Genomic DNA, 24259 nt, shown 5'->3' on the forward strand with positions numbered 1-24259 from the left:
AATGATATTTACCCCTTTCCGACCTAGAAAATCAGGCAAAAACCATGATGTCCCAGCTCTACTCCAAGAACCTGCTCCTACTCTTTTAGTCAGTGCTTCCTCCAGCAGGAGGAATATGCCTCAGCCTTGGTGGGTCCCTGAAAGCCCTCTTGTTCTGTACTGGGCTTTGGAGTGTGACAAATAGACCTGCAGACGTTAACAGCTTCGGCTTCTTAGGGGACAGTGATAACCTCCATGAACAGCTAGAATCATCTAACATGATGGCAGACTTCAGCCAGAGGATGGTCCACTTCACCTGTTTACCTTTGTCACTTTTGCTCCTTCTAGTACATAGTCCCCAAACGTGTCCTTCATGACACCGATCTTTGTTAAGTAAATATATTGCTGGTTTCTACTACTTACAACACAACATTGGGCTTGAGGATTAGTTTCACTGGCTGTTTTTCAAAACAAAGGAGAAACCTGATCTGAAAGTTCTTGCTAAAATAACATGCCCAACATTTAAAGCATTATTTATACAAATGCACTTTATTGTTTTAAACAGAACAAAAGAAGAGGCAGAAAATATTTGCATATAACAAATCCTAGCTTATAAATGTAGTTTTTTAGTGGTGATGTCTCTAATCATCGTTCAGGGATTTTTTATTTTTTTTTTTAATTTGCTTCACTGTGTCTTGAGCACTGATATTAGAGAAAAGCACATTGGCAAAAAGTGTAAACCAGTGTCTCGAAACACTGGAAGAACTTGAAGAGCCAACATGATTTTTCTTATTTCCTCTACGTAATCTTTAGTAAAACGAAAGGTGATCTTTGGCATAGAGTCATACTTTAAAGGCATTAATATTGCATTTACATCAGTTAAGCAACTATCCAAATACGCTGAGGGCCTTGAAATTCATCTTCACCAGTTAAAAGGAAATAGAGGAAGCCTGAGTGTACAGTACCGACTTAAGACAAGTCTCACACGTTCCGTGTTGGGATCTACCACACGAGAGGTGGAAGGGCGGGCCTTCAGGCAAGGGTTCCTCTACTCACCCAGTTCTGGCTTTGGGTAGAAATACGCTTTCAAGTGCTGGGGATGCTTAGACAGCAGCGATAAGTGCAAAAGAGGAAAAACTGTTCTCTCTCACTTGCTAATCGGAAACTTACGGGGATAATTAAATATTTTACCCTTTACTCACTTGCACAATAGTACTTGGGAGGGGGAGAGGATGCAAGGGTCTTGGTGGTAGTTGGTTGAGGGAGATGGGAATTACTGAGAACTACTTCCCATTGATTCCTCCCCAACAGCGCCAGAATTCCAGTCTGCAAGTCCCACTCTCCCTTGGGTAAGAAGTGTCCTTCAGACAGGACTGCCTGTCCATTAAACACTCCTGGGGGCAAGCACCAATTCTTAGGGCTGAATTTCAAAAGGATAAACAGGATCTTTTCAAAATTACATATGAATAAACATATATATCTTTAAAAATCTTGTTTAGGAAGGGTGTGGGGCAAGAATATAAAAGCCAGGATAGGAGACATGATTTGGTTAAAAATTAAATGCAGCATTTCAGCTCAGAAAGAACAAAAAGAGTTGAGAATGATAAGGCCTCAGCACAGACCTCTGCGGGCAGTGACAAAGCGTGAAGCTCCTGGGAGTAGCCCTCGGGGATGAAGGGCGGGGCTACACCCCGCGACTCTGCCCCTCCAGTGGCGGAGAGCACCAGGATGCACAGTGTGTTCGTGGGATGGCTGCCTTGGCCGGCAGGCAGGGATGTGGAGCGAGAGGTTTCCCTAGCACAGGCATTGCTCAGGGGCGTGGTAAAGACAGAATCATGTGATTCTGTGATCTCCTCCTGACACAGTGAAATTTTATTTTATATGTGGGAAACTAGAAGGATTAAATTGGGGAGGGGTAGGAAGTGAATCCAGGACCCCATATACTGGGGCTCCCCCAGAGGCCAGCTTCCCCTGCTCACTTCTGAAAGGGTTCCAGGTGGCACAGCCAGGAAAGACAGGCAGGGTCCCAGCGACACGGAAAGCCCAAAACAAACTTTGGAGGCATAGTGATTCCTTCTCAGCTGACTTGACTGGGCCCTGGGTCCCGGGAGCCTGGTGGGGGAATGGGGAGCAGGGAAAAGGAAGTGGAGAGGAAACTGTCCCCGAGGAACCGGGACAGAGCAGGTGTCTGGCTAGTGTTCACTCTTGGATTCTGAGCTTATGTGAAGTCCATGGGCTAGAAACCCAGCCTGCCTATTGGGAGCGTGTGCAGGAGCATAACTGTGTTTGAGAGTAGACACATTTCACAGTGTCCATGACAAGAGTATAAATGCTTTCTAACGTGAAGAGGCCCCATTGCTTTCTGTTCTATCAGGCCAGGATGTGGCTCTCAACCCCCGGCAATTCTGGGTGGCTCCTGGAGCTCAGCTCATTTTCATTCTGTTTAGCAGGGGTTTCTGTGCCAACCGGGTTCAACCAGGTGCCTACTGGTACCAGGGAGTCTTTCTAACCCAGCGCAGTGTAAATCCAGCATCTGTTCGAATTTTGATTGAAGCTGCTTCTGCTTCTCGAACAGTCTCCTTCACAGACTGCATGAGGTTCTGGGCGTTGTGAACCAGCATCTCCGTGGCCTGCAGGGAAAGAGGAGCTCTCGGTCACTCGCGGCTCCTGACGCAGCAGCCCTGCCTCCAGAACCGCTTGAGCCAGGAGTGGACTGCAGCTTCCCTTCCCTGCCCCCGAAACTGGCCCAGCCCTGATCGTGTTCCGTATGCTCCAAAGCCTCTAGCGTGTACGCCTGCCTGGTCTTCAAGCTCCGGCCTCCAGCTCGCGCTGTGCCCTCCCCTGAAATGCTCTTCTTCCAGGTCTCCCATGGCTCACCCCTCAGCTCCTTCAGATCGTCACTCAGCTGTCACCCTGGCGAGGCTTTCCCTGCCCACTTTATTTTAAACCACCTCCCCAACGTCCTCATCCTCCAATTCTTTCTTCATTTTCCCCCACAAAACCCATTATCACTAACCGATGTATGTTTTATCTAGGTTGTTTTACCTGATGTTTTATCTAAAAATTAAGTTCCACGAAGGCAGGGATTTATGTCAGTTTTGTTCACAGTTGTACTTCTGTGTTAGGACAGTGCCTGGCACATAAGAGGTATTTCATAAATATTTAATTAATGAGTGAAAAAATAGTTAAGTGAACAAACCAACCACCTTACAAATCCATGAAAATCTAGTTAAGTAAATCTAAGTACACAAACTTACAGGACTTACACACTGGTACTCCACCACAGCACGTCAGGGAGCTCACCAACCCATCAGCCCTGTAGGGTTTTTGTTGTTTGTTTTTTGTTTTTAATTCTTAACTATTTTTGAGCCACAGAACCTGAGACTTAATGGAAAATCTTCACCTGTGCATAATTTGTGCATGCAATCTCAGAGGGTTCGTGAGCCCTGAGAGGCATAACTGGGCAGGAATTCCTGAAGGTTGATCTTCTCTCTTGGTCAACAAAGAGGCTAAAGCCTGGAGAGGTCCAGAGACTCGCCAGCCAAACTCACACTATAGGACACGGACTCGAGACCTCTGACTTGCAGGTCTGTGTTTTCCTACCACACTGTCAGTTTCTATCTTTTTTTTGTTATTGGAATATTTAATAGAACACTGTAGATATTCCCCAAATACATTTTTGTTGGTTAATTAATTAAGTGATAAGTCTGAAACTCTGAGCCTTATCCTTCCTTCCCTGTTTTTCCCACTTCCTTTCCTTGGGGCAGAAGAGATCATATGACAGAAAACAACCCAGTGTCCAAACCCTGCCTAGAATCCATGGAAGTAAGGGGTGAAGATTCAGTTCCCATGGCTTGGGAGAGGAGAGAGTTAGGGTGAGAGCTGTTGGATTAAAACATGGTAGTGTGCCCTGGCCAGTGTGCTCAGGGGTTAGAGCGTCGCCCTGTGCACCAAAGAGTCACGGGTTCGATTCCTGGTCAGGGCGCATACACAGGTTTCGGGTTCAATCCCCGGTCAGGGTGCATACAGAGGCAATCCATCGATGTGTCTCTCTCACATCAATGTTTCTCTCTCTCCCTCTAGAATCAATGAAATAAATAAATTAATTAATAATAATAAAACAGGGTAGTGAAAGCAGCACTCCTGGCACCTGTCTCCTCTAACGTTTTCCTGGCCTCTGTCTTCTGGCCTAGAGATCAGAGACAGTCTCCCAAACTATTTGTGAGTTCCCCAAGGGGAGGGATTGTGTCAATTTTTTAAACTACCCTACAGAGTGCCTAATGCAGTGCCACATACACACCCGGTGTACGATGAGCTTGTTTGGGCAGTTCAACAACATACATGCTGCCTACCATATATGAGCGGGAGTCAGGCTCACGGCGGAGCCGACCAGAGAGGAGGTAAGGGAAGGAAAAGGGGCTCAAACGAGGGCTTCCTGAAAGACCTGGGCCCCCTTTCCAGGAGGTAGGGAAGGACTACAAACAAGAAGCACTGCTTAAGGGAACCCTCCCACCATCTTTATTTCCATCTCTGCCAGAGAAAAGCACCTCCTTTGAGTTGTCATTTTGGCCTCAGCCCGGGTCCCTGAAAAGCCTACAGCAGTCACCCTCCCGAGGTACTTATCACCAGGGGGCTGGGAAGCATATATTCTCTGCAGCCAAAAGGCTACAGCGGGAGAGAGTGAACAGGCACTGGCGGCCTCGGGAGCCAAACTACTCCAGGGAGGAAACGAGCGACTCAGACACCTGACCCGCCGGGGCCTCCGTCTCCCATCTGTAAAATGGCCACAGTGTACAAGAGCTGGCCTTTCCCTTCCACATTTCGGATGCATCTCTCCAGCACAGACGCCCTTCCGAGAGACGTGAAGACTCCCTCCCACATACTGAGTACGCAATTCACAGGTACAACTTCCCCAAAGCTGAATTCAGTTGCTGTAAAGCCGCCCCGCACTGGCCAGGCACCCGAAGCAGCAGGCACGCACCTGTTCAGACTCCTCGTCACTGATGTTGGTCCGGCCCAGCATGGTGGCCTTCACCGTGGACAGGATTTTGAGCTGGGTGCTTATGGTCGGGATACGCTCACACACCTGAGAAGAAATTTTCTTTTAGTGTTTTTCTTGCCTGCAAGTCCCTTGAGGACAAAATTTACCCACCTCTGTGTACCCCGTGGCTGGCAGGCAGAAGGCGCTTGATAAATTAGCAGCAGGATTCCACCTGCTTTCTTCTAAGGGTCAGTATAATCCCTTCGCCCCCAAATGGAAGCATTACAATTCCTTCCTTTGATTAGAAGGAAGCTGTTCTGAATCTGCCTTCCCCAGGTACACATGTATTTCCTCTTTCTGTCGTTTCTTTCCACTCTCGGGTGCCTCCTCCCTGCTCACTCACTTTTCTCTGTGCTGCTTTTCTCCCTCCCACGTCCCCCACCCCCGACACACCCACTCCTGAGTACCTGTAAGAGGTTGGTTCTAATCCGCTTATCTGTGCACTGCTTGGCAACCTCCTTGGCCAACCGAGTCACCTCATCTGAGGCCTTGGCGATGTCCTTGGCACACTGGATCAATGCCCGCTTGGTACCGCTGCCCCCTCTTACCAGCCGAGACATCTCAGCCATCAGCAGAGCCATGCGCTTGGCTGCTGCGATGATGTCATTGCCCTAGAGAGAGGCAAACACAGCGTGAGCTCAGCCCACACTCGGGCCAAGTGAGGGAAGGAAGGGGAAGCACAGAGAAGAGAAGGGAGCCTGCTGCTCCAGCAGTCCTCTGCAAGGGTGAGAAGTTGATAAACAGACTGTTCTTGAGTGACATGGAGAGCACAGGAGAAACAAAGAGAAGAGAGAGCCAGGGCACTCACCCCAGCACTCCTGACAGAGAGAGAGAGAGAGAGAGAGAGAGAGAGGGAGAGAGGGAGAGAGAGAGAGGGAGAGAGAGAGAGATCACCTGGCTGGAAAAGGGAAAACTGGGTATTAGTCCAAAAGGGCCACGTGTGCGCCCCAGGCATAGCACTAAACAAGCACCTCAGCATCTCCAGGTTAATCATGTCAATAAAATGGGGACGGGCCAAGAGGCTGGTTAAACAGGCATTTTCCTTTCCATGGAGGGAAAGCAGCAGAGCCGGCCTGGGGGAAAATAGAGAGGAGCCTTCCAGATGCGGAGCTCACCCCCTTCCCATCCTCGCCCTTGTTACAAACAGCAGCCAGGGGCTGTCTCCGCTGAACCAGAATTTAAAGCCCAAGTCACCATCACGGGCCACGATGAGAAAAGATGTGTTTTGTGACACCACCACCCCTTCTACTGCCTCTTGTTTGTCCCATCAGCCTAAGGGGACATATTATTTTAATTTTTCACATTTAAAAAGGCCAAGAATTAGTTCTTCCATCCCCTCAGACAAGTGGCTTCAATTAAAGAAACCTTCAGCCAAGAGGATGCCGCGAGAGGCATCAGGAAAATAAAAATCATGTCAAGCTGTAAATGAATCCCCCCCCCCTCCAACTGTCTTAGATTTGGCATTTTGGTGCATTAAAACCCTTATGGGTAAATAAAGAAATGTATAAGTAATTTACTTTCTGCGCTCAAAAGGCTCTCTTTTGGCTGATAACAACCAAAAATAACAGCTACATTGTTCAAACTCCCCAGAAGGCCAGGCCGTGCTCTTTCCTCCCTTCATGCTGTCACTGCCCACGATGCGGTGAGGCACGCACAAGCCGGGCCGCTGCAGGGCGCTGCGCGAGGCCCACACGGGCACCACCGCGTCGCCGGGCACTTATGCTGGGAGGCGTGGAACATCCCAGGCGGTATCTGAGGCCAGCGAGAACAGGGGTGTGTGAAGAAGTCATGAGAACAGGTATGTTAGACAAGGCCACCTGGGCCACCTCTTCCAGTGCAGACCGCCACCATTCTAAGACTTCACGACCTTGGTTAGAAGACAGTGTAGTGCCAGGGTTAGTTATCACCCATTATTCTGCAAACCCTTTCTTCTTGCAACATGCCACCTTCAAAGGGAAAAAAGTGATCACCCCCACCCCCCAAACTAGCGTTGGCTCAGTCTCCAAGGCTCTATTGCTGCCTGTCCTGCCCCACCCCCTCCCCCGAAACCTGGATGAGCAACCAGTGAAGCCCCTTTCCCCGTGGGTTCCCATTAAGGCCAGAATCTGCCACTTGGCCAAATGTGGGGCAGCAAGCAGCCCTCCCCAGAGAGCCTTCCATATGAAGCCACTTCTCACCGTGGCCAACTCTGCTGGTGCATCAGCGAGAGGTCAGTAGGAGGACAGGGGAGAGACGCAAAGCTCAATGGCCAGGCCAGGTGACCTCTTAATGGTCTACAGTGATTCCCGATCCGCAAATCATTGAGAGGCGCATCCATGGCTGCCCAAGGGGCATATAAGGTTCCAATAGTGGCCACAAGGTTGGTAAGAAAAGGAATCCTTTCAAAAAGTGACCCCATTTCTCTGTAGCCCCCAAACATAAATGCAACCCCATTAATCGGGCATTAGCAGACCTATCGAACTTGTGAAGCCAGCCCTAACAACAAGGTGCAGACAGGCAGATGCCCACCCTGCCCAGACTCCCAGGACCCGCACAGACCACGAGTGATGCAATGTGTCAAGGCTGCACATGGCCGGATGCATATGGAGCCGCCCCAACTGGGGGTGCTAAGCAGTACCTTACTAGACCACTTGGTAGCTTCCCGATGCAATGACTGAGCCGCGGCCAGAATGGGCTGGTTGACCGGCTGATTGGATGGCATTAACAGCAGCTCAGGTTCGTAATCGTCTTCCATGTCCAGGGGGACAGGGAACCCAACAGCATCGGCCGCATCTGCCTCAGCTACCACACCTATACCCACCTCAGCGGCTGGGGTACCCGGCTTTGTCGATGGCAGGAAGGGTGAGAAACAGGGACAGTGTTAGTAAGAGCAGTAGGACTTGGGGAACCGAGCTGCAGCTGGTTTAGTCACCAAAGCTTGCCTAGGATGGGGAAGGAAATGGCACGTTCTTCAGGAGCCAGAAGAACCAAGATCCACGGGCGGGGGATTCCCAGCCTCTAGCACCAGCCAAGCCACCCTGTTCACATGAGTGAGGAAAGAGACTCACACCAGTGGCAAAGGGTTTCCAGAGAAATACTTATACTAAGAAAGCAAGTGGCATTCCTTTTTTCTACACTTACTACCAAAATTAAACTTGCCAAGAGTAATTCTCAAGTCAGAATATTTTTCAGGCACCAAACAACCAAACAATAGGAGCTCGTTGCTTTGAAAAGGAATCCAGAGAGAAAAAACAATGCGGCCCCACGGCTGGGAGTGGGCGGAATGAGGCGCACACCCTGCGGGCTCGTGCGGATGCTGTTCCACACCTTCCTGGACACAGAAAGTGGCTGGGCCGGCTCTGCAGCTGCCGGACACGGGGCACAATTTCCTTCAGAAGGTACAAGCCCCAGAATTTAAAATGGTACATCAGAGGCGATGGATACAAACCAGGAAAGAGGCGAGGAAACAAACACAACGGTCAGTGAGGGGGACTCATCAAGGACCCTCCAGGGACACCTCACCGGGCCTTCCATCTCAGGGAAAAGCCGCCCTCCAGGCCAGCTCTCTCGGCCTCCCTCGGGGTCTTCAGTGACAGCATGTCCCCGATCTCACGCTGCACCCATTGTGGGCACTGGCTCAGAGCTGCTCTTAGGGTGCAGCCTAAATCTCTCCTCCTGCAAAACAGGCTGCTCACTCCCCCGCACTCAATTTATGTATTTCATAGATAAGATGATACGTGGATGTGGCAACCGACCCAGGCTGAGCTCAGAGGAGCCCAACAATGGTACCCATGAGAGAACAGAACCCATGAGCGGGAGAGGGAATTTACCACCAGGGACAGGGATTCTGAAAGGCCGGGGGGGAGTCAGGAAGATCCGATGCTGACCGTAGGCTGGGGGGAAAGAAAGGAAATTTCCTCAACCGAGCAGAACCACTTATATGAAAAACAGTGAGCACCATTCCCTGTATCAAACATCTCTCACCAAGAGGAAGAAGGAGTTTGTGTGGTTTTATTTGAGGGTTACTGTCACTCCTAAGAGTCTTATCCTGCTCAGGAAATCTGTCTCTAATAGGTGATGAGAAAGTTGGAGGATTCAGGGCAAACAGGGGTTCGGGCACCATTTAAATCCTGTCACCTAAACTCTGCCTCAACCAGGTTTTATCCCCATGCCTTAGAGGACAGGCCAGCTCACTGCTGCTGGGGTTCAGAGTCCTAAAGTGTACAAAGACAGACACACAAACGCATACCCCACCACCCCAAACACACATGGTTCAGGTAGCTCCTGGCTTCACATAGCTCAAAGTCAGCAGTCTCCTGATGATGTGAACCTCCGGAGACAGTGCAACCTAAGGACTCTGGCCACAAATAGGGAAGTGCAGTGCGTATGAGGGCCAATGCTGTCTGCCCCCAAGTTTTATCTTCATCTTTACAATTCATGTATATTTTGTTTTCTGTTGCATATGTATCTGGGCTTAATGTAATGTGATTTAAAATCTTTGAGTCAAACCAACCTTCATTGTCACCCCCACCCCACTCCCCACGTGCACTAACACCCTGCAAATGGCTCCAGGGTGTGCATGCCCCAGTTGCAAAGACACAATTGTAAATAATGCCACAGGTCAGGTCCAACACCAGCAAGGTCATCATTCCTCCTCAGAACCTGGGCTCAGAGCTAACAGTTCAGAAAAATAGAGTTAAAAAAACAGCCTGAAAAAAAAAACAAGATCAGCTGTATGTGCAGGAGGACTCTGGGGAGCTAAATCAGTACAAGAACTTGAGCCAGCTGAGGGTGTGAAAGAACAAAGGCAAACAGATGGTGGAATAAAGACCTGGGGTCATATTAGGAAGCGTTAGAATGACATTTCACCGCAGGGTTAGCAACAGCATTTAGCTCTCATCCCGAAAAGCTGCCACTCACTTTTCATCATTTAGGGGGGAAGAGGCAAGAGCTATTCACGGGGCATGACTGCCGCAGCATCCAAATGTTCACCAACCACGTTAATATTGATACTTTCAGCTTTTTTGAGCTGGTATTAGCCTGGAGCTGTCTTGAGTTGAGGGGTTAGGTGACTCTGAGAAAAACACATGGCTTCTAAGACACAATCTACTTGCTTCTGTGAAAACACAGAGGGGAAATGTCAACGTTGCATCTAGCTGGAGCAGGGCCCGCGGAAGACAGTTTCCTGTTTGGAGAGCTGACAATTAGCAAGCGAGCACCTGAAAACATTCAGCTCTCCCGGGAAAGAGAAGCAATTTGTAAACAGACCCCAAGTATCCAGGGTGAGGCACCTGACGCTCTAACGGACAGCACCCTCTCCTCAAACCACAGGCATCCTCGCTCTCACTTTTGCTGCTGGAAAGAGAAGCCGTCCAAGCACCAGGAACATCTTGCTAAACCACGAGGAAGGAGAGAATCATAGTCTTGGCAACAACAGGAACCAGCACGGAGAGAGGGGGTGACGTCCCAAACAGACGCTTGTTCCTGGGCTTGCGCGGCTCCCCCCCTGCTCAGCAGGAGCGCTGGGGGCTCACCTTGCTGGACCACTTGCGAGCTTCATCGTGCAGCTGCCTGGCGGCCATCATCATTGGCTGGTTAATCACCTCCCCGGCTTTCTGCTCAGGGAACTCTTCATCCTTCTCCTCTGGCGGCGGGGGCCTGGGCGGGGGGACCTCACCCTCAGGCAGGGGTGGTTTGGGAGGAGCAAGCTCATCTGCCAGCTGAGAAAGAACCGCCAGGTTGTAGGTAAGGCCCTCGGAACGACTCCCCGCTAAAACTCTTTCCTCCACAAAGCATCCCCAGAAAAGCCACCCACATTCACCCCACAGAAGACCACCCACATTGAGCACGCCGACCACCTGCTTCAACCTAAACGCAGGCATATTTTCTTTCTCTTTTTCTCCACAAAAAGCCAGCAGCTACTGTTTTGGACACATCCCCGGGAGGCATGCCCAGCACCACCAGACCGAGGATTCTCAAAGATCTGACTTCTGGCCCTGACTCTGCTGAAGGGGAGCTGCAGAGGCAAGTAACGCCTCCTCGGACAGTGAGGGGTGGCGAGCCTAACGGCGTCTTGATTTCTGAGTGTCACGGCTCTCCTGACAGCGTAAGAAGCCATCGCAGAACAGCCGTCTCCCTGGCCCTGGCCACCCACCAACAGCCCAGCTGGAAAGACTCTAATGAAGCGGCGGCCGGGGACGCTGCTCCTTAGCTGTAGGCACCGTGACCCAATTGTGTCCTTAACCAACTTAGAAACTTACATCTTTTACTGACGTTAAAGATGGGAAAGTAAATCAAGGAGAGTAAATGAAATTATTGCCTTGATAAGCTATTTTCAATACTGTTAGAGTAAATGTCTAAAAGTAATCACTATTTCTGATTCTAGGATTTGTAGCTGCAAGATACAGCCCAGCTAGCCCCCTCCTAAACCATTTACCTAGAGAAAAATCAATTCATTGTACTTTGGGGGGGACATCAAAATATTTTAAATTAAAGTTGGAGGGGCTCTTAAAAATAGATTGTATTGCTTTTGTTACTAAAAAAAAAAAAAAAAAGTCAAGGAAAGGAAAGAAGAACCTACATAAGATTCTAACCACCTCAGTTCTGCCATTATCAACTGGGAGCACGTAAAATCTCACCACAAGCGGCGCAGATTATCTTCCCGCTCCACTAACTTGCCCCACTGACTCCTCAGTCATCACATCCACACTTACCAAAGCCAGCTCCTGGGCTCCCGTCACTCCTGTCACAGCAGGCCAACTCCCAGGGCCCCACCCAGCCCGCACACGCCATGCAGAAGCGCTGGGTCAGGGCTGCACTGGTCTTAGCAACCAGAATCAAGCTGCGCCTCTAAGGTTCAAGTAAAGGCTAAACAAAGGCCCCTGGTGACTGAGGCTCCAGAACACAATCTACCTTTCTCTCGCTGCAGCCCACACCCTGCTGCTCAACTCTCCCATCTCTCGGAGTTTACTTACGCGAAGCTGTTCAAGGTCTGGCGGAGGAGGTGGGAAGTCAGGCTCCTGAGGTTGGAAGGCTTCTCTGACCTTGGCCACAGCTCCCAGGATCCGATATCCCGAGTCCAGGAAGCTCTTTTGCAGTCCTAAACACAAGACGCCCTCACTCTCAGCTGGGCAGGTCAGCGCCCGGGAGCACTGCCTGTCCAGCAGCAGAACTGGTTTCCACTAACAAAAGCTGGATGTCAAGCTGCCAGTGAGCACGGCAGGCAGCGACTGAGGGGAAGGGAGGTAAGGCAGGCGCCCTGGGCCTCCCAGTCATAAGTGTCACCAACAGCTGTGTCCTGTAGTGCTCAGGATGCCCTCTTGCCTCTACAACTAACAAGCACTCAGGACATTGCGGGGCGCGAACATTGGGCTCAGCTGGTGCTCATCACTTCTCTCACGAGATAAGTCTGCCGGACCGAGAAGAGGGGAGGTGTCAGTGTCGGATTGAGTGGACGTTCCCTGGAGTACTTCTCGCCTTTCTCCCTGCTCCTTTGCTGCACTTGGCACTCAGACTATTAACCCCTATGTTGAGTTGCTACTGCTAACTGTCCGGTTACCTGGAATTCAGGAGGCTACACAAACTATTAGAGACTCCATTAGGAAACTGAGCATGTCCGTAGTGATGGGTTGAGAATATAGCAAGATTCTGCCTGGGCCAGGGAAGACTAGGGGGCCCCTCCTTCCCACTCTCTCACGCCGACTAGATTCTACTCGGACGGGGCTAGAAACATTGGATGCTCAGAAGAAAAGGAAATTCAAATGTTTCCAACCAAAGGAGTGGTAGCATCTTTAGTAGTGCTGAAAATAAGATAAAATTCACCTGAAAAAAACCCAGATTTTTTGGTGTAGAACCAGGAGAACTGAAGGTCAATTTAAGCCCTCCAGATTTGGCAGAAATAGAGAACGTTTTGCAGAGAAAAAGCATTTTGAGAAAAGCAGAAGAGACATTATGCCAGTTACATAAGCTAAACAGTTGGTAGACTGGTTATCATGCCTCTTTTGAGAAATTTCCAAAATAATGACTGAACAGGGCCAGGAGCTGTGTTCGTCAGGCAACATAGAAAGTACAGCGAAATTAACCCTCCAAAACTGCAGAAAATGTTCTGTCCAATATTATTTCAGACAGAAAAAGATGAACCCAGCATTCTCAAACTAAGTCTGTAGGTTCTGCTCCCGGACTTTGTATGTGGTGGTAGTGGGGTTCCTATCCTCTCCCCACCCTGTCAGCTTCCCGACTAACCTCTCAGCCGAGGGGAGCCACCGTGTACCGCTTACCAGGATCGGAAATGTTTCCAGCCACGGCCTTTGCGTCCATCACCATTGGGGAGATGGTTTTGCTCAGCTCATCAGAGGCGGCCTTCACGGCCTCACGGAACTTGGGGTCCTCGGAGTTCTCCACCTCCCTCTTAGCCACCAGCAGGATGCGGTTGGCCCGGCGAGCGATGCTGGTTGCCCCAGCGACCAGCATCTGAGGCTGAATGTTGGCCATGGCTACTTTGCACTTGTCCAGGTCTTTTTTAATGGCTTCTTCGGAAGCATCCAACAGAGATTTGGTGTCAATGGCTTCGTCCACCAGCCCTGTCAGGAGAACAGAAATGGAATTTACTTTCTATATTGAAGACCAGAGGCTCCGAAAAACCCTGTTGTCCAAGTTTCTTATGTGAAAGTACAATACCCAGAATTCTCTTCTTCAGCTCAAAGTGCTCCTTACACAATCCAAAGCTTCCAGGTGAGTAGCATAGTAAAATAACATGAAGAGGTGGCCCAGGAGGCCACCCTGCCTCACAGCGTTTACACCAACAGTGGTCGCTGGCCACCTTCTGTCCACCACAGACAACCAGAAATGCGACGACATCGGGAGGAAGCAAGGACTGCGTCGGAAACCTTCACCGCATTATCTGTTAATAGCATTTCCTCCCTTCCCATCTCACTCCCCAGCCATCTGTTGCTTGTTGGCAGCTTGCAGTGGCCAAGGTGAGCCACGCGGAGGATTCCAATAACCCTCACAGCCTGCCTCTTGTTTCTGTTACCTCTCTTCAGGCTCCTCAGCAGCTCCACTTTCATCTCTGGCTGCTAAGGACCCTGTCACAGCAGGCTCTGCAGGGCAGCCGAGAGCCTACATTCCTGTCTCTTCCCTCCTCTCCTGTCCTGCCCTCCACGGGGAGTGAAGGGGACTCGGAGCTGCCACTTCAACCGCACAGACACCGGTCTGTAGGTGGTTGCTTTCTCCTTTTTTTAAAACTACGTAGTTGATAAGTTGGAGGAAACTCTGAGACAAGTTGTATTAAATGGTAGCTATTGTGGTTCCTTGAAATGTGAACCCACTGAAAATGACAGGGACACTTACTGTGTCCACAAACACCGCCTCCTGGCCTCTGAAACCGAACTCTGGCTCAGAGCGAGCAAAGACACTATTCAAAGGGAAGATAGGAGCTGTAACAATAAACATCACACCGGGAGGGCGGCATTAAAATAAAAGAGACTCAAAGAGTCTCTCCGGACAAAGTTGCTGGGCTTGAATGAGAAGCCGCCGCTGCTCAGCAGCCTTAATCAGGGCCAAGTACACTGTCGAGCACATGACCGGCCCTTTATCCAGTTACAGCTGAGTAACATAACCGGTCCTGCTCGGGTTCCTAGGACTCACTCGGCGGATTAGACGAGGGCTTTGCACACAACTCTACCTGTCATTTTTTCAACATTATCAATCCACTGGTTCTTCATGGTCTCAAAATGTTCATAAGCGGCTTGGTTTCCGGGATTCCTGAGTAGGATGCGAGCAGCTGAGACGACCTGGCAATGACAAAATCACCTTTAAACACCAGAGCGCCCTTCCACTCCAGCACAGTACAAACCCTCAGGGAGGCGTTCTCCTCTCCACCTACAGATGGCGCTATAAGGCCAAAGATGCGCAAGTCTCTTCAGACTGAACACATCAGGTTCAGTCTCAGAAACAGCTCCCCAGAATGGACTCTGGCAAAGGTTTTCCGTTCACAGCCTGATTTTTATTTTTAAGATCTTTTAAAATTGATTTTTAGAGAGAGAAGAAGGGAGAGAAAGAGAGCGAGACATCGATTGGCTGCCTCCAGCACGCCCCCTACCAGGAATCGAGCCCACAACCTGGGCACATGCCCTGATGGGAAATCAAACGGGCAGCCTTTCGGTGCACAGGACGCCGCCCAACCAACCGAGCCACACTGGCCAGGGCACAGCCTGATTTTAAAAAAGTAAGAGTGACAAAGCGAATGGGTGTTTGTTCACTTGATATTTCAGAATATACACAGACACACGGCCTATTGAGCCCTTGGTGTTCAGTCTTCCATCTTAAAAAGCACCACTGAAAAAGACACTAAAAACTACTCAAAACTCATTTATGAACATTTACAAAACCTGTCTACAGTTAACAAAATGCTTTCATAACTGTTATCTTCCTGAATCCTCACAACCTTGTGATAGAGACAGGACAGGCAACATCTCCATCACCAATTGCAAAAACCAGAACTCAGAAAATGTAAGCGACTGGCTCAAAGAGCTCCCACTCAGTTACTGACAGCACTTGGGGAAGGGACTAACATTTATTGAGTATGTGGTAAGTTACAGGCTATACACTCATCCTCTTAATCCTTAAAACAATGTATTAGGAAGGAATTATCCCATTTTACAGATGAGGAAACTAAAAGTCACAGAAGATTCCACATCTAGATCTGTCTCCAAAGTCCTCGCTCCAAAGTCTGTCTTAAGTCTAGTTTTCTGTTTCTCTTTTTTAGAAATCTTATTTTTATACAGAAAACCTATACTTTATATTCCACGTTTCATGGAAGTTTTTAAAGAAAGTTAGACATTCATGTTTTATGGAAGGTGTTTTAAAAAGTTGGAGAAGTGTGAATTTTCAAGAGAATCAAACTTGTTCACATGCCATTTGGGCAAAAGTTAACAATGAAGAAACATGCTCATTTCCCTTCTCTCCCTACAAGTTCCCACCAAAGCCACATCACAGGTTGTAAAAGCCCAGCCCAGTTCCTACTATGTCAGTAGCACTCAGCAAATATCTGCTGAGTAAATGAATGAAAAAATAGTGAATTTCTATAATTTTATTAGAAGAAAAAACACACAAACATCACACTAAATGATGCTGAATTAATATTTTTAAGAATACCTTTCAGCTATTAGAACTTTAATTCCTGTCCAATTTGTTTTCTTTTGTGCCTACTCTTCCAGTATACTATTTACAGCATACTACCTATATCTTGGTTATATAATTAAGTGGGGAGGAAAAAAGAAGTTATGAACACAAATCACTTTTTTTTTTAAAAACCCTCAAAGGAATGGGGGGAAAGGCATAAACTCTAAAATCAAAACAAACTAAAACGCTCAAGATTATCCGAATATTTCCCTAAGTGTGAGTGAGTGTGTGTGTGTGTGTTGGGGGGCAGGGAGGGCTTTATTCGTTTTTTTTCTACTTTCAAAACTTACCTATTATCACAGTAAAAAAATTCAAACAATACAAAGTATGTGTGTGTTTTTCATGATATTTTACAGTAAATGTTAAAAATGTATGGAAACTGTCCTGTAATTAACCTTCTTTGCTGAATACTGTAAGGGGAGCACTGAAATGATAAGACATGAGCAAGACTCAACCTGGGGCGTGAGCTCTCGGGCCGTCTTCACCGATGCCTGAATGCCTTCCACGGTTGATTTGTTGGCAGTTCCAACAGCAGCCGCCTTCTCTGCCGTGGCACCGAGCCTTCCTGAATGGTTCTCAAAGTTAGCTGCCCGCTCGTCAAATACCTTGAGGAAAAAACAAAGACATTAAGAAAATTTATTTAAATAAAATGGGTCTGGCAGCCGAAGAAAAAGTTTCTCTTTAAGCAGAGGCACCCACTACTCAAGCAAAGACTTTAGAGATGATATCAAACACTGGTTAATAAGACAATAGTCAAAGCCCAGTCCTGGCTTTGCTGTATCACACACGCTGAAGTTCAGTTCAACCAGCGCTTACCAAGGGCAAACAGGGCATTTGGCTCTGTGTCGTCTGTAATAAGGAGTCCGCAGAACATAAAGACTTAAATAATCCCTGTTCCCAAAAGGCTTATCTTAGTTTGAAGAAAACAGACAAACCCACTCCAGGCTCCAGTGCAGGTTGCTGGGCATATCACAAGCCAAGAATATCCAGAGTCCCAAACAGAGCCGCAGCCTCCTCAGGACAGCATCCCTCATAGATCCAATTACCATTAATGCGAAAACTCTGCCCCTGACCTCCACAGGGAAAACTATGGTTGGTGCTCACAACCAGGCCTGACCCAGGGGTAAGGATGGCTGACTTTTATTACCCCAAATGCAAACCATCTACTGTTGTTCAGCTCTCACATTTTACAAAAGTTTCTCTTGACATGGATGTTATGCAAGGTTACATACCATGAAGGGGATTATTTAACTTAGGTAAAATGACAAAAGATCTTGTCATTGGTTTGGATAACATTAATGGAACTAGTGCTTGAAAAAGCAAGGTGTTCCAAACAGCACTGAGTCAGGTTTATAGTATATGCAAAGCAGGTCAGAAACTGCCTAGCGGAACCCACCCTCTTCTTTGCCTTCCCCTGAGGGTCGACCTGCCCACGCTTGGAGAGCAGTTCTGGTTCTGGCAGACCATCTCTGAAAGTCTCTTGGTTCAACAGCAGGCTCCAATCTTATTGCTAAGGTTCTGGGTTTACCCATTCGAGTCCTTCCCTATTCTGGCCTTTTGTTTGCACTCAGCTACCTGGGTTCTTGCCATTTAATGCTCAGAATCTCTATCTAAACCTCTGACCTCTGATGTCCTAGTCTCCTTCACCTGGCCTCAGCCCTTGTTTCTTTCCTTGGCTGGCCTCCCACACTCTGGATCTATAAGGATTTTGCCAAACTTGGTTGATCATCTCGACTCCAGCCCATGTCTGCTGCCCCCTCTGATTAAACTGACTGCTTCACTTGCTGTTCTTGTCACTCAATCAAAATTTACCCAGCACCTATTATATGCCAGACACTGAAGATGCTGAAGATATAAAGATGAGTCAGACAAAATTTCTGCATCTCGAGGAGCTCACATCTTAGTGGGGTAAAGAGGCCCATAAACAGATATTCATAGTAGAGTGTGCTATGTGCAATAATAAAGCTAAGAGCTGACATCACGGGAGCAAAAGGAAAGGCATTTAACCTGTCCAAGAAGTAAGGAATTAGCTGAAAAGTAAGAAAGAAGATAATTAGGCAGAGAGACAGATGGAACAAAGACATGGAAGGGAAGGAAGACAGAGTATGTGGGAAACTATAAGCCATTAGGCACTGCTGGGGCATGGTCTGAGAGGCGGAGTTTGCAGGAAACAGGTGTATGGAGAGAGTATTAGACGCCAGATCACGGAGCTCCAGCTTTTCCTATGGGACGCGAAGGCCCACTGAAGGGTTTAAACAGGAAAATATCAGGGTCAGGTCTGTATTTTTATTTTATTGGTGGCCTAGTGACAGATTCAAAGAAGACCAACCAGAGCTGAGCTGTCAGTCACACAGGCAGCAGGGGACAAGGTTCGGAACTAGAGCTGTAGCAACGAAAATGGAAAGGATTCAAGAAATATTTGTGAAATCAAAATAGCTTGTCTTAATTGATTGGTGTGGGAAGATGAAGGGAAGGAAACAGTCAGCGGTGACTCACAAATTTCCAGGAGAGAACAGTAGGATAGCATGTGCTGAGGCACCTATGAAACATCTAAGTGGAGAGGATCAACAGGTACAAGAGTTGGATCTACTAGCATGAAACTCAGAGGTGTCTGGAATAAAAAATAATACATCATCCCAGCCTAATGGGACCATGAGCGGAACTGCCCAGTAACCTAGGCTAGAGGAAAAAATGGGGGTCATTAACAAATAAAAACACAAGCCTTTACCCACCAGCTCTGCACTGTCTTGGGTGCCTGACTTTGCTGCCAATACTAGAGAGGCTGGAACCAAATACATGCTTTCCTAGATCCCTTTGCATCTAGGGTAGCCATGTGACAGAGTTCTAGCCAATGGGACATAAGCAAAAGTCTCCTGGAGGAGTTCTGGGAAAGCCTTTACTTTCATTCATTCATTCCCAACTTTGTGCCAGGCATTGTTCTAAGAACTGGAAATAAAGTAATGGGAGCAAAAGGAAAAAGTCCCTGCCCACATGGAATTTCATGCTAATGTGAGGGAGACAGACAAACAGAAAATGAGGGAAATATGTCAAATGTTGGTAAACACAAAGGAGAAAAGTAGGACAAGAAGATTAGGAAGTCCCAGGAAAAAGTGCGGTTACTATCGTAGGTGATGACCCCAAAGTAACATTTCAGTAGAAAGCTGAAAAAAGTGAGTGAATATTACATATAGTTCTCTATGTAGGAAGACCAGAGAGAACAAATACAAAGGCCTCAAAGCTAGAACATGTGAACATAAACAAGGAACGCTGGGAATTCAGTGCCAGGAGGTCAATGTCGACGAAGAACATGAGGGAGGAGAGTGGGACCACAAGAGGTCAGAGCACACGGGGGGGCCAGTGCAGTGGTTGCTGAAGCTGCTTGTACCGATTCACACCAGCTCCCCAAAACCAGCGTGCCCATCAATTCCCAATTCTGCCTTCAGTGATTCACATTGCCACAGGCACGATGGGAGTGTTTATAGCATGGAGAGGACAAACATTACAAATCAGGGCTTGTTGTTTTGGGGGGATTTTTCCTGAGAACTAGTCTATCAGCACATCGCTGACCTTACTGTTCTAAGGACTTTGGCCTCACTCTGAGGTAGGGAGGAGTCATCAGAAGGGTTTGAGCAGAAGAATGACATCAAATGATTTAAAAGGTCACCCTGACTTCTGTGTTGAGAACAGAGTGCCTTAAGAAAGGAGTAGTTGTGCCTCGCCAGGTGTGGCTCAGCGGTTGAGCATCTACCTAGGATCCAGGTGATCAGGGTTCGATTCCTGGTCAGGGCACATGCCCAGGTTGTGGGCTCGATCAATGACTCTATCATTGATGTTTCTACCTCTCTCTCTTCCTCGCCTTTCCTCTCTCTGAAATCAATAAAGATATATTTTTAAAAAAAAAAAGAAAGAAAAGAGTAGTTGTGCCCGGCTGGCGTGGCTCAGTGGTTGAGCATCAACCTAGGATCCAGGAGATCGAGGTTCAATTCCCGATCAGGGCACATACCCAGGTTGCAAGATCAATCCCCAGTGTGGGGCATGTAGGAGGCAGCTGATCAATGACTCTCTCATCATTGATATTTCTATCTCTCCCTCTCCCTCTCCCTTCCTCTCTCTGAAATAAAAAAAGATATATTTTTAAAAAGAAAAGAAAGGAGTAGTGATCACGGGAGTGCCCCATCCCTCATTTCTTACTGCCTTGAACATGATGCCTAGAGCGGCAACAGCAATTTCACAGCATGGAGAAAGGACCAAGAAAATCAAAGAGGTGCCAGCTTTCATGGTGTCAAGCTGCTGAATCAATGCCAATGCTATCTACCTCCATGTTTCTTTTTATGTGATGAAAATAAAAACCCATTTGTTTTCACCTCTGATTGTTAAGTTTTCTACTGCTTACAACTAAAGACATGTCCTAAAGATATTCCTAACTGATACACTTGGTGACTAAAAGAAGAAGTGGCAAGGCCTTCCCTCTTCTACCCTTCCACCCTTCATCCACAGTATCCCAACCTGATGTACACTGTAATCACATTTTACCTTTACAAATAAATAATCAATAAATACGTGTGTGTGTGTGTGGTAGACCAACAGAAGAAATGGAAGACCAGATACCCACCTCTTCCCTATTGGGTGCATCAGGAGGTGCAGTGGCCGCCACTGCCAACAGCTTGATGGGAGTTGTGGTATCACTGAAAACATCTGACACCTCCTGAGTCATGGCCTCCTGCATCTGGGCTTTCAGATCCTTAAAAACATTGTTTACAAATGAAAATTTCCAAAAATATCTAAAAAGCACATCTGCCTCACTTCACTGACACATTCATTCATTCATTCATTCATTCATTCATTCATTCATTTAGTCTTTTATTCAGTAAACATCTGCTGGGTATCAACTATACTGAGCTAGCATGGAACAGGTGTAAAATATGAATCCTGCCCTCTAAGCGATTAGTGTCTAGTAAAAGAGTTAAAACTTGACCCACAGTTCCCTAGAAACTGTTCTACCCAATCAAGAAATGTAACTTCCTTTCTTGGTGACCTCTAAGCAACGATATTGAGAATCATGAGGTTGAAACCAAAGAAGGCCCTGGGGGAGACAGAATTCCTCACCATTCCCAGTGCTGCCTATTAAGGATAATAGTAACTATAAAGATTGTTTGGCAGAGGCAGGGCCAAGTTTCTAAGCATTTTCATATATTAAGAGGAAAGAAATCAAGAATGAGAATTTTTTATACGTTTTTTTTCTCTTGAGTTTCTAGAAAAAACTGATAACCAATATATGTATCAATTTATTAACCTGGGTCTAAAGAATAGAATTCTTAGAAGTCATCAAAAGCTCTTTTCCACAGTTATCACACTCAGTCTAATCTAAGTTTTCCATATTTACTCAAAGAAGTCTCAATCACCCCCCATTCTCAAGGTGGGTGGCATGTACTGGCTGGTGATACTGAGACGATTTTTGGTGTGATGTAGAAAAATGTTTTTATTTTAATAATTAAGTGTTTCTTTTAATGAATATTAGAGGAAATATAAGTAGCTCATCAAGCTTTGATTTCAGAATTATCAGAGTTTTCTTTTAAATAAATTTACTTGTTTAAAAAAGAAGTCCATTCGAAGATAAATATTGATTGATAAGTACAGGTGATGCATGGATAAAGCAAATATCACAAAATAGCTCTCTACTGAGTAAAACAGGAAACACAACTTTAGTTGCTGTCACACACTGGTGAGCTTTTCATTTTCAATTAGCAATAATCACGCCTTGGATAAACCTCATTGGCTACAATACTGCCACTGCACAAAGCTACTGGTGAGCTTTTTCCTAATAAGCTCTGAATTTCCTTACATCCTTGGTGACGCTCTTTTCACTTTCCCTAGACTAAAAAATTATATATTTAAAAACGCTCTCCCGGGGGGACATCTATAATACTCTCAACAATAAATATTTATAAAAAACAACAACACTCTCCCTCCCTAGTTTTTCAATAAATAAGCATAAGAAATATAATGCTATGTGTTCCTGAGTTCTACCTTTAACGAGTCTTGGAGCTGAGACGCCAGTGCTCTCGCCTGAGGACTTTCCCCTTCCCCTCTGGCAGCCAGGTCAGCCAGCTGGGCCGTCAGCTGGTCCACCCTGTCACACTTCGCGAGAAGGTCTTGGCGATACGGCCCCATCATGACATTCGCCAGACGATGCCCTTCGGCCACGAGCCCTCGGATGGCAGCCTGACCTGGACCAAAGAGAACACGGAAACTCATAAAGACATAGAGAAGGCAACTGCGGTGCCATCTGGTCAGTTTTCATTTTTTAAATAATATCTAGTGAGTTTTTCCCCTAAAAATAGAAAAAAATTGAGGAAATACAGAAAAGTATAAATAACAGATAAAGCAGCCATAATTCCGCCGCTTGCAGATTGAGATATTTGAACTTTTCTTCCAGTCTTTTAATGCACAGCACGTTCCTATGCACGTGCACATTTCCTATACATTTCCCCTCTACGAAACTGGAGGCATGCTATACGCTAACCTTTATTCCCTGCTTCTTTTTATTTAACAGGAGCATTTTCCACATCATTAAATATTCTTTAAAAATCGCAATCTAAAATAAAATCAACCTACTAGATTATATTGGTCATAATTAGTTGGCCGTTTACTTACCTTTTACTCCGTTTATATACATTCTTTTATGTAACTCCTTAGAAACATCTCTAATTGGGATAAATTCCTAGAAGTCAGATTGCTGAGTCAATGGGTATAAACTTTTTAAAAGCTCTTGACACATAATACCAAACTGTCATTCAGAAAGTTTATCACCCATTTATTCCACCACCAGTTAATTATATGTCTGCCTGATTCCCCAACACTGGGAATCACCAATTAAAAACTGTATCTTTGTATCCAATGCATACGGCAAATGAAGTAAAGAGCTCTTTCAGCTTCAGCGGGCTTGCTGTCACAACATGACCTAAATTCTTATAGATCTGTTCCTAAAATCTCCCAGAAGTGAAAATTTTAGGTTATTCATTCTGCTAGTGACTGCATGTACAGGAGCCCTCCCAGCGGAAAATAACCTTGGTAGTTAAGTGTCTTCTACTATTTTCAAAAATTATATTTAACTGGGTACTTTCTAAGGACTCTCTTAACAGAAATACGACAAAATCGCAGTGTACATAGACTGAAAATAATTAGTTCAAAGTTGCAATTCCAGCCTGAGGACCTATTTGCCCACAGCAAAATCACTTATTCATTAATGCTTCTTGATTAAATCACAGAAATCTCATCAGCTACATTTGGAAATGGAGTCACACAGTAGAATGAATGGCTCTCTCCCAGTGGCTGAAGAATCCCTTCCGCCCTTAACTACAGATGATACAGGATCTCTACCAACAACTTGCTTACTTTCGCTGAGCCCAGTCTAATGGTGGTTAAGGGCACTGCTGGCCTTACCGACTCCCCGGTCATCCACTGTGGGATTATCAATCCACCGCTGTGCTTGTTCAATCTTGCCCTCAAGGTGGACCGCTGCTTTGGCAGGTCTGCTATTGGCCACGGTCCTATTGGTTTTGGACTGCAAGTTCTGCAGGGCAGTAGCCACCTGTTTGGCCAATGCTCGGGCCTCTGGGGAATCTCCTTTTCCCCTGCAGAGAAAAAAACAGCCTTTTTGTCCCATACAGACACTATTTACACTGAGATGACTTCATTGCTGATATAAATGCTAATGAGATGTCAAATTGCTAATGATTATAAACTTGGTTTGAAAGAAGAGTAGTTTATCTACTTGGCCCTTAAATCAGAAATTAATAATCTAAATTCAGATAGTTTTGTCCCAGTTAAGACATTAAATATAAGTTTGGATCAGTCTAGCTCAATCAAGAAGTACCATTTGGCAAGCTGAGCTCAATCAGTCATCAACGGTTTAGCTGACTCCTCAGCCTGCCACCTCTGAAAACACTAGTTCCCTGAGGAGCTAGGTGGGCCCAAGTAGCCCTATTTATTGTGTAGTAGTATTGAAATCGTTATAGTGAAACTAGTAGTAGTTATAAAAAAAACTTATAAAAAATGTTTGCTGCAAAACATCAAGCC

At 46.7% G+C, this 24259-nt stretch overlaps 1 protein-coding gene across 2 annotated transcripts in view; it reads right to left on the bottom strand.

Moving 5' to 3' along the window:
- Positions 1–509: 509 nt before the first annotated feature.
- Positions 510–24259, bottom strand: part of VCL (vinculin) — a 94808-nt gene continuing 71058 nt past the window's right edge. Inside the window, exons 11-22 of one of the 2 annotated variants that reach the window (XM_081158440.1) lie at positions 23624–23814; positions 22208–22407; positions 20793–20921; positions 16636–16785; positions 14682–14790; positions 13276–13578; positions 11974–12098; positions 10534–10719; positions 7638–7841; positions 5428–5631; positions 4961–5065; positions 510–2609 (exon numbers count right to left, since the gene is read on the bottom strand). In XM_081158440.1, the coding sequence (XP_081014566.1) occupies positions 2463–2609; positions 4961–5065; positions 5428–5631; positions 7638–7841; positions 10534–10719; positions 11974–12098; positions 13276–13578; positions 14682–14790; positions 16636–16785; positions 20793–20921; positions 22208–22407; positions 23624–23814 (2053 nt within the window). In that variant the 3' untranslated portion in view covers positions 510–2462. The remainder of the gene's footprint in view (positions 2610–4960; positions 5066–5427; positions 5632–7637; positions 7842–10533; positions 10720–11973; positions 12099–13275; positions 13579–14681; positions 14791–16635; positions 16786–20792; positions 20922–22207; positions 22408–23623; positions 23815–24259) is intronic. The other variant, XM_081158439.1, reaches the window with a different exon arrangement.

The sequence above is a fragment of the Miniopterus schreibersii genome (genome assembly GCF_964146895.1).
Source record: "Miniopterus schreibersii genome assembly, chromosome: 14".
NCBI classification, from domain to species: Eukaryota; Metazoa; Chordata; class Mammalia; order Chiroptera; family Miniopteridae; genus Miniopterus; species Miniopterus schreibersii.